Genomic DNA, 10,502 nt, shown 5'->3' on the forward strand with positions numbered 1-10,502 from the left:
ATTAAATTGTTTATATTAAGTTATTTCCGTGACAATTTTCATTAAATTGTTGTTAATTGATCCTGTCATAGCGTTGCTATCTCAAAATTTATTCTAAAAGTAGACAAATCTTGTATATGTGTCATAAAAAATATCGAAAAATCATTAAGCCAACGTTTTTTTATTTATATTTCGCAACTCTCGTCCCTTTAACAGTGCCTGTAAGTTTCTAGTTATTATTATTTTATTTAACCATTCAATACCCACGTTATTCGGCTCACCTTCTTTGCTCTCGACATAAGAAGAAAATCTCATATTTAATAAACATACACGGAAAAAAGAAAACTCGAAAAATTACAGTATATAATGCAACGTGGCGCTTGGTAATGAAAACTGGAAAAATTACAGTTTCAGATTGTAATTATTACAGATTTTATAAGAATTACATTGTAGAATGTAATAAATAATACTTAAATTGAAAGCTCTGAAAGTGAAATTCAAAAATTGAATTCAGAAAAATGTTATTTCAAACTGTAATTTTTCTAGTTTTGATTACGACGGGACCCATTTTACATTTTATACGGTAATTATTCCTGTTTTCTTTTTTCCGTACACGATCTAAACAAATATGTCGGCGGAGCGCTACCGAAAAGAGCCGATCTACACCGTAGGGAATCGAACAGCTCGATTTTTAACAACTTTTAATATTCTCACCACGAAAAAAAATCTCATGTCCTGCAAAAATCATTTTTTTTTTTCGTTATTTCTAAACAAATTTAACACGTTTTTATTGCCCAAATTTAAAAAATATAAAATTATAGGAAGATAAAAAAATTTTTAACTGGCCTTTCATTTTGAATTTAAATAAATAATTGAAATTGGAACCGAGCATGAGTAAAAATCTTATAGCGCGGGTACTGCAGGGTTAATAATTAATAATAGAGTATAGAGTGGTTAATAAGATAGTTTCCATGAGATACATGCGCGTGCGCGTAACTACTTTTATAGCAAGAGATAACAAAGTTTTTACACGATAAAGAAGAGTCCTATCAACTGAGATACGAAATATTACTGCATAGAGGGCGGTAGAAACTAACGTTATTATAATATGTACACTCATATTATTATTGTTATAGAGAGTTTGTTGTGGTAAAAATGGCGATGTCCGGGTTGTTAAAACGTGTTATCGGTAAAAATTTCGATTTAATTATTTACAACGGTTCGGCAGCTTGTCAAGTGCAGCAATCTCGTCCCACAACATCTTGGACATATGTCGAGAAGCCAAAGCCTGGTATTAAAGGAAAAAGTTACCGAAGATTCGTACATTTCGAGGACAAGTACACCGTCAAACCTCTTCAGGTTACTAATCTTGCTGGAAGGGATCCTATTACGGGTAAAATATATTGTTTTTGTTAACTGTGAAATTATTGTAATTTAGTTTCTGAATTTTCTTTAATTTTTATATGTATTTTTAATTTGATATGGGTTATGTTTTTTTATTTTTTGTTCTTTTCCGAAAATTTGTGAGACATCTAATTTTTGTGTTTCTTTAGGAACTAAATTTTAGATGAAAATAAAAAAAAAATTAGTAATACGAATCCTTCAATAATAATGATAAACTTTTAATGTGGAATTAATATTTAAATGGAAAAAATAATAGTAATTGTTCATTTTTCTAGTTTTTTTTTGCAATAAAAAATATCTAGGTACTGGTTTAATAAATAAAAAATATAATTACATGATAATGTGACTCATTAATATTTTTTATTTATTTATTTATTTAAATTTAAATGCCAAAGCGTGCAGCCGTATCGCAAAATTTCATACAAAGGTAAGGTTTAGTGCACGTAAATATACAGTTTAAAAGATGATAAGTATAACATAATTATATATAAACAAAAAATTTGATTCTAAAATAGTAGTTTTGATTTTAATTTTAATTTTAGCTCGTATGGTATTTCAAACAATGTTTTTAAGTTTCTAGAAAACAGACAGTAAATTTAAATTACGAATTTTCCTTCAGCTTACCATTAGAAAAAAGTTGAATGCTTTTATTTTAAAAGTTGCAAGGTTAAGTGAATTTTCGATCTTATTCGGTAATTCTCTCCAGAGACGTATTACAGCTACTATAAACGAATGTTCGTACGAAGTTGTAGAAAAATTAGGAATTTTAAACGTAACATTATTTACTTTAGCTGCCAATCTAGCCAAGCACTTAATATGAGGAGATTCCTCAATGAATAGGCTTCTGAGTAATTTAGCAGACATTTGACCATTTTTTTTGTATTTGTTCCAAATCAATGAAAAAAAAAAATTTTTTTTAAATTTGCACTTCAAAATTTTGTTTTTAATTTCTAGATGTGAAATTTTTTAATTAAAATTTGTTCATAGTAATTTAGTTATAAAAATAAGAAAAATTGACAGATATCTATTAATTATATCTCTAGCTTCGTTCTTTAGATCACTAAGTAGTACCGTTTATGTACGCTCTTTATTCCACACATTTCAGCGCAAAAACAAAAGATCATCGCTGTTAATAGCAATCGCCTTGTTCATTGCTCACACAGTTAGTCGATGGATTCGTTCCTTTTTACAAACTTGTGTCGGTCAAGATTTTACATCTCACAGTTTGCGACATGCAGCTACTTCGTCTGCCTTTAAAAAAGGAATTGATTTAAGTTTAATTAAAAAATTAGCTGGTTGGTCGGATAAATCAAAAGTATTCGAAAAATTTTACAATCGACCAATCGTCGAAAATAAAAATACATTCGCTGAATCTGTTCTAACTCATTAATTATGTTTATGTTAATTGTGTTTACGTTAAATACGTTTATGTGTTTGTAATACAAATTTTTTATGCTCTTGAATAAAAAAAAAAAAAATAAATAAATAAAAAGTAAATTTCATTTACATTATTTTATTATTATAATTTTACTTTATTTATTTAATAAATAAGTTTACTGTTGATATGTTCATTGTTGCTCTGAACATATACTTAGTGATCTAAAGAACGAAGCTAGAGATATAATTGTAAGATCGAGCGAGCCTACCGTAGGCAGGCGACGCTCGATCTCAATTATATCGATAGCTTCGTTCGAAGAGATCACTCCCACCCGGTTTAACCAACTAACATTATTTTTTCTTTCTCTTTCCCACCCAGTGATCTCTTTACTTTTTAAAGATTAGCTGAACTTTATGAGCAATAAACAAAGCGGTTGCTATTAACAGCGATTAACTTTTGTTTATGCGCTGAAATGTGTGGAATAAATAGCGTACATGAACGGTACTACTTAGTGATCTCTTCGAACGAAGCTATCGATATAATTGAGATCGAGCGTCGCCTGTCTACGGCAGGCTCGCTCGATCTTGCAATTTCATGATATGTCTAGTAAATATTTTTGCTTCCTCATAACTCATAGTTTCGATTTGCAAAGATATATTCTAGAATGTCCTTTGAAAAATCTAGAAAATTGCATCATCGTTATCAAAAGTATTTATTTTATATAAAAAATCCACCATTTTTCAGTAATTTTCACTAATTAAACTACTAAGAAAGATTTTTGGTTTCTTTTAATGCAATTCCGACTCCAAGGGCCGATTCTAGAATGTCCTTAGAAAAAATCTAGAAAATTTAATCGTCGTCATTAAAATATACATGAAAAAGTAACTGTTTTACATTACAAAACTAACATTTTTTATCCTGTCTGAAAATTTTTGTCAACACTAAGGTAAAAGCCCCAATATATGATCATGTACCAGTATATGATCACTCCATGTATTTGTATACCTATATTTGCGAATATAGATATACAAATATATGGAGTGATCATATACTGGTACATGATCATATACTGGGGCTTTTACCTTATGTGTCCTTTACTTTTATCCTTTGATCGAAAAAATCTACAATCTATATTCTTCAATTATCAATTTCAGGAAGACTAGTAAACATCGGAATAGGCGGTGGAATAAAACACAAGTATCACTGGATAAAATGGAAGCGTGATGGACCAACGGACCCAGATGCTCCCCCAAAAGAAGAGCGAGTCATCGAAGTCTTTGAAGACGGCTGTAGAACAGCCCACGTTGCTCTGGTAGCCCACGGCAAGGAACTGAGTTATATTCTCGCGACCGAGAACATGAAAGCTGGCCAAGTAATCCGGACATCTTTAGGAATTCCTAGAATGACCGTGAGAGCCTTTGAGGGCGACGCCTATCCACTTGGAGCTCTACCTATCGGCACTGTTGTGAACTGCGTCGAAAAATATCCAGGTTTAGGAGGTTTCTTGATCCACGCAGCTGGAACCTCAGGGACCATTCTCCGTCGAGATGGCGACGATCGAGTAATCGTCCAGATGCCTAGCAAGAAGCTTTTCAGCCTCTCGAAAACCTGTATGGCTACCGTAGGCCGGCTCTCCAACGTCAATCACGGATCGACACCTATTGGCAGCGCTCAGAGGAACCGTGAGCTTGGAAATCGTCCCCGCAGTGGTCTCTGGCATCGCAAAGATGGTCGGCATGGTAGAAAAATTAAACCCATTCCTCCACCGATACATTTCAACACCAAGGAAAATTTCCATAGAAGAAAACCTTTTGCCCTTACGCACTCTGCGTACAACACTCACTTGGACGCCAAGCGCAAGCCAACTGTTCCTGTAAGAGATGATTCTGTCTATTGATACCAATATTAATTAATAATTATTTTTTATCATTTAAATAATGTTCATTATGATAAAATATTTAGTAAAGAACCAAATAATCGTTTAGATTAATCATCTATTTATTGTCATTTATCCCCTGAGTAAGATCTCAGTCCTCGTAAATGCCTCCCAGAGATTCATTTCTTATTTCTTAGATATAATGAAATGTTTTTTTGTATTTATAAGTTTTAAGTGTCTTTGTTTCACAGTTAGGTGTACAATACATTCTGAGGAATGTTTATGAGATTCTTATTCGCAGCGAGTAACAGTAACATAACCACAACAAAACAGTTATCTAACAATATGGCCATCTGTTAGCTGATAGAAAAATTAACTAAATTCAAGAGAAAACTTTTGAATAGTTTTTTCTTTCAGTTAAAGAATTTCTATTCGTTTGAATAAAATTAATTTTTCTATCAATGTAAAATTGATTAAACGTAACAATAAGAAAATTGCGCCCATTTTTTGAAACTTATGGGATAAAACATAACCTTGTATGTCACCGTTCATAACCCTTTATTGTAGTAAAGCATATTTATTGTTGGATTTTTAGCACGGATTGCTTCCTGTACTTCAGGCTCTAGGTGGTCGATAGTAACTGGCACTCGTTGAGCAAAAAGAGCACAGCACAAAGGAGTTGCGAAGGTTAAACAGACACCACAAACTGCTAATTGGATTGGCGCTGCAGCCCATTTTGCTTTCGCTAACATGTTGCGTCGGTCCAAGAAGTTCATCAGTATTGGTGAAAGAACTGGTTTAACAATTAATATTATTATTTTTATTGTTGTTAAAGTTGATCAAATTAGAGTTAAATAATGTTAATTGACTTACCCATACTAGGAGATGCCATCAAAATCCTGGACATAGTAACAGAAGCAATGGCTTCCCGAGCAGCTTTTTTACTATTGCCCAACTTTGCTCCTTCCTCATTTTGAAGTTCAATTCCTTCTTGCAACTCAGTTATCCTCATCAGTGGAATGTTCACGCAGTTAGCAGCAGCTACGGCTGCCAATGGAACCAAACGACCTGCCAGAGGGGGCGCGCGTCGCGCCAAACGGTTCAGTGACAAAGCAGTGATAACTGCGCCACCTACTGCGCCTACGTAGCTGCGTACCAAAGTTTCAGTGGGAATTGGACTGGCACCACTGCGATTTGTGTAATTAACCACCGCATTGAAGGACTGATTGAACCATTGCCAGAACACGACAGCTGGTGTAGATCTGAAAAAAAATGTTATTAGAATGAGCGGTCTTATGTTCTTGTTCTGGGTATTTTTAAGTCGTCATTGAAATAGACTTGTAGCCTCTGGTACAGATGTAGGCGGGGTTAATTTTAGTTTTACGTTTTCAGACAGAAAAGTTATTAGCTAGCAAATGTTATTTTAAGAAATAGAATTTTTTTTAAATATGAAAACTAATTTTCACGATTTATTGTTTATAAGCAATATTTAGAAAAATTGAGAAATTTTTTTTAAACAAAAGATTTTATAAATTATCTTCTTTCAATACTATAGAAAATTTTAACGTCTGATAAATATTTTAAGAAGTTTTTCAAACTTAGTTATTAATTAATCCATGATCAACACTTGGGAAAATGTACAGAAGTGAAGCTCTATCTACTTTCAGCTATAAAAAATTCGAAGAAATTAACTAAATTTTTCTCCATGTGTAAAAATTTGTTTTATTTTTAAAAAATCGAATATAAAAATTTTTTAATATAAGAAACTATACAAATGTAATTGTTTTACTTTAGATAACAAAATATGAAGGTAATGCATTTATTTTTCAATATTATTTTTTTTTTTCATAGTGCGCATCGATAATATAACATTTAAAATAAGAAAAGAATTTTGCCAGCACATCAATTATTTTAATATTCACTATTTTGTGTATACATTGAATAATATGAGAGTTATGATTTTGCTACTTATATGCTTTACCAAATTTCAAAAATTGAAAAATTGACGGATCAGAGAAAATTTATTTTTTGAAATCGTTCTACTTTTGGTTCTTAATATGAAAAAAAAAATGAATGTAGAAAAATTAATATATCACCTTCAATATGTTGATCAATATGTAAATTTAAAGACTTTTGAAATTCAAAAATGTATTTTTTTTTTAAATCTATCTTATATCTTTAATTATTCCGCTAATTCTTTGATTTTTTATAGTTAATCATAGGGAAAGCCTCACTTCCATACAATTAAAATAAATTGTACATAAGTGAAATTTTAGTATAAATTTCAAAAACTTGTGTTACAACTCTCCGAAAATTTTAAATTGTTAATAATAGTCATCGAGTTTGCATTCATGTGCAAGTGCAGTGTTAGTTTAACAACTTTAGACAAAAAAAGAGAACTTATAACCTCAAAGTATTTCCAGTTCTTTTAAATTAAGAAAAACACAATTAAATTTTTAAAACTTCTAGTAAAATTAATTTAAAGATTATCAGATTAATTTTCATATTAAACTGGAACTTTAAAATAATAGACGGTAATTTTTAGTCTAAATATGAAATTGCTTTTAGTAAAATTGAGTCTCTTCTTTCATCTGGCAATTAGAGAGTAAAGTGCTATCTATGGGGTTTACTAAAAATTATTACATCAAAAAGTGAAAGAATTGATGAAAAATTAGTTATTTAGAGTAAATATGCTTTTCCTGAAATTTTGAATAAATTACTGCCAAAATTTAGAACTTTTATACCAAAAAATGAAAAAACTCCTACTTGTAAAAAGTCAACATGCAGCCAGTAATAAACATATTCATGGGAACTTGGGCACTCATGCGTCCAATAACGAGCATTTTTTCTCCAGTATCTGGGTGATACGCACTGTCATATAAATATTTATTCTTCCACAGTTCATCTTCGGTTATCTTCAGGCTTTCCAGCGATTCTCCTTTTCTGAAATAATTAATTTTTATTAGTTAGACAAGCCAGAAATTGAATATTGAGTCTGAAACATAAAAAATGTGTCGTTATTAGAACACTTAACTGTTAATTAGTAATTAAGTTTAACATTGAGCACTATCTTATCCTTATCATATACATAATATAAAAATATGTTTTTTATTGACGCGTTCGGGTTTATAACACAGAATTTCATCTGAATAAAATATAATTCATGTGTTTCGTAACCAAGATTGTTGACCCGTTTAAAACGATAGCGTCTTGCGGCTGATAATTGTAAAACCATATTGAATAAATTAAAAAATAATTACATACAACAAGGATTTCTATTAGTTGTGGTAATTTACTGTCGTACTAATACGATACGTACGGTAATTTTTACTTGAGATTTGGAGTTCATTGACGCCAGTAAAAATATTATTTAAAGAAGCAATTAATTTAAAACAACTGGATAAAAATAGATGACAAGGGAAATAACAGATAATAAATGACTTTTCGACAAATAAAATATCACAAAAAAATATTCAAAAATGAAACATCTAATATTTTTAACAAATAAACTTTCACAGAAAATTATTAAAAAATAACATACTTACTGTTTTGTGAATAAATTAAGTAATGATACTTAAAAAAAAAAAAAAAAAAAAAAAAAAAAAAAAAAATACTTAAAAAAAATGTGAGAATATTTTTTTTTTGTCTCTATGTAGGGGAATTTTTCTTTATTTTTTTTTTTTTGTAATTTATTCATTCAAAAAAACTCCAAAAATTGAGAAATGTCTGTTAATTTTTCTGTCACATAAAATCAATAAAATTTGAAAAATTAACGAAGTTTTTTAAAAAATTTAACAAATGGTACTGAAGTTAACAAACGTCTAATTATTTTTAGAATTTTTTATAACAAATAAATTATTGTAAAAAAATTTTTTTTTTTAATTTTACTTGAAAAATTTTTCAATTTTATTAATGCAATTTTTATAAAACATTTCTCTAATGGTAAGCTTTTTTAAAAATTAAAAAAAGTAATAAATTAAAAGAAATGTCAATAAAAAATTTAAAAAATCAACAATAAACATAGAAAATTCATAAAATGAAAAATAAACTAAGTTGTCAGTTACTTTCACCCTCAACCAATACTTATTGTGATAACAATCAAAAGAAATTATTTAAAATTCTTGCCTGTATTTAGAAACAATTTCCCGTGATCTGTCAAGTTCACTGTCTGACGCAAACACATTCAAGGGATTAGTTAAGTTGAAAAAATGCTTGGCACGTCCTAAGTAAGTACTTTGATCCCATCTTGGCTTTTCTAAATCAATTCTCTGAACTTTAGAGCCCGACATTTTTGTTCCTGTCCTTGAATATTAGAATTCACGTGTCCTGATCCCAAACTTTCCCCTCTTACAAGTCAGGTCTATTTTCTCTCTATACTCCTCGTTCACGATATTATATTATATTTTATTTTATCTACGATCCTTGTATATTATATATATTACGGCCTTATATTTAACCTCTGCAGATATTTTATGGCACAAGTCACTCTAAAACTGCAACATAACAAAAAAATAAATTAATTTATTTCACAAAATAAATTTGAAGCGAATTAGACACAACATTTGACAGAAACATCAAACTTACGCGCCGACTTTAGTGTACACTGATGGTTTCTGACATGCGACATGTGTTAAGATTACAGATGGCGTCTGCAACGTTATTATATTATAAGTTAAACGTAACGCGTGTAAACTATAATGTAATCTCTCTCCGTCTCACGTATTGTGAGTAACTATAGGTATATTTCTTGTGTTACAGCTACAACCAGCTTTTCTGGTATCTACGGAGCAGAAATATAATAAATTATGATGACCTCGCCCGTCCTTCGGCACAGAATCGCCGCGGAATCAAGTTCACATTGATCTGACTGGTTGGCGTGCGCGCGGCTCACTCGCGGTCTTTCTCGAACTAACTTATATTTTATACTAACAGATTTTTATTTACTCTAGATGATTTTTTTAAGTTTAGCGCCAAAAGATGGCGTAGTTTTTTAAATTTGATAATTAAAAAACAAATTTTTTTAGCTAATACGATCTACGGTTATTTATCATTGATCATGTAACTGATGAAAAACTGTTAAATGAATTTTTTCAAAAGTAATTATTGTAGCGCTAAAAATTAGGTTATAATTGATTAAGTTTTATCAATTTTATATAAATAAAATACAATGTAAAAGTCGTGCACTGAAAAAAAAAAAAAAAAAGAATAACTTGAATTGAGAGAAAAATTCTTGAACCAAGAAAATATGTGAATTTAGATAATTCTTACTGCAAAAACTTATAAAATGAGCCGATTATAAATTTTGTGAATTGTCAAATTAGTCGTTTCTACACTGAAAAAAAAGTTTTTTTCTACCAAAGAAATGTTTCCTTATGGTTAAAAGACTGGTATTCTTATGATTAAAAAAGTTTGGAAAATCCAAAAGTGCACGACTCATAATGTTCATTTAATTATGAAATATAAAAAAAAAAAAAAAAAACTTAAGTCGTTCAAAATTAATTGCCGAAAAAACAGCTGTAGTAGGAAGGTACTGCACAAGCGCCCCTGGTGGAATAAAATGTACATAATATCTATAGATATAGATATATCACCATCCATGTTAATTTTACATGGATATATATAGATATACAGTCTTGTAGTTTTCGTTTTTTATTAATTGCAATTAAACGACACTGAATTAATTAATCATTCGCATTCAGTGACTTACAATCGTCGATTAGAATTAAAAAAAAAAAAAGGTGTGTGTGCGATTCACACACGATAGAAGTGAAACTTCAGTGAATCGACAAAAGAATGAGATGAATATTTATAACAAGGGTAGGATAATTACAAAGTTTAATTGTTCAAAAATGAAAGTATTTTGAT

General features: G+C 30.0%; 2 protein-coding genes across 2 annotated transcripts; one reads left to right on the plus strand and one right to left on the minus strand.

The window, feature by feature from the left end:
• The first annotated feature begins 1,098 nt into the window (after positions 1–1,098).
• On the plus strand, positions 1,099–4,751 carry LOC123271873 (39S ribosomal protein L2, mitochondrial). Its single transcript, XM_044738401.1, has 2 exons — positions 1,099–1,372; positions 3,916–4,751. The coding sequence occupies exons 1-2, from the start codon at positions 1,135–1,137 to the stop codon at positions 4,656–4,658; spliced, it is 981 nt and encodes a 326-aa protein (XP_044594336.1). The 5' UTR covers positions 1,099–1,134; the 3' UTR covers positions 4,659–4,751.
• LOC123271874 (sideroflexin-3-like) lies at positions 4,742–9,540 on the minus strand. The gene is made up of 5 exons (XM_044738402.1): positions 9,222–9,540; positions 8,763–9,130; positions 7,404–7,580; positions 5,511–5,899; positions 4,742–5,430 (listed from the first exon to the last, which is right to left on the minus strand). Exons 2-5 carry the CDS (start codon positions 8,924–8,926, stop codon positions 5,186–5,188), a joined length of 975 nt encoding a protein of 324 aa, XP_044594337.1. The 5' UTR covers positions 8,927–9,130; positions 9,222–9,540; the 3' UTR covers positions 4,742–5,185.
• Positions 9,541–10,502: the final 962 nt, after the last annotated feature.

Source organism: Cotesia glomerata, linkage group LG9 (assembly GCF_020080835.1).
Source record: "Cotesia glomerata isolate CgM1 linkage group LG9, MPM_Cglom_v2.3, whole genome shotgun sequence".
NCBI lineage: Eukaryota > Metazoa > Arthropoda > Insecta > Hymenoptera > Braconidae > Cotesia > Cotesia glomerata.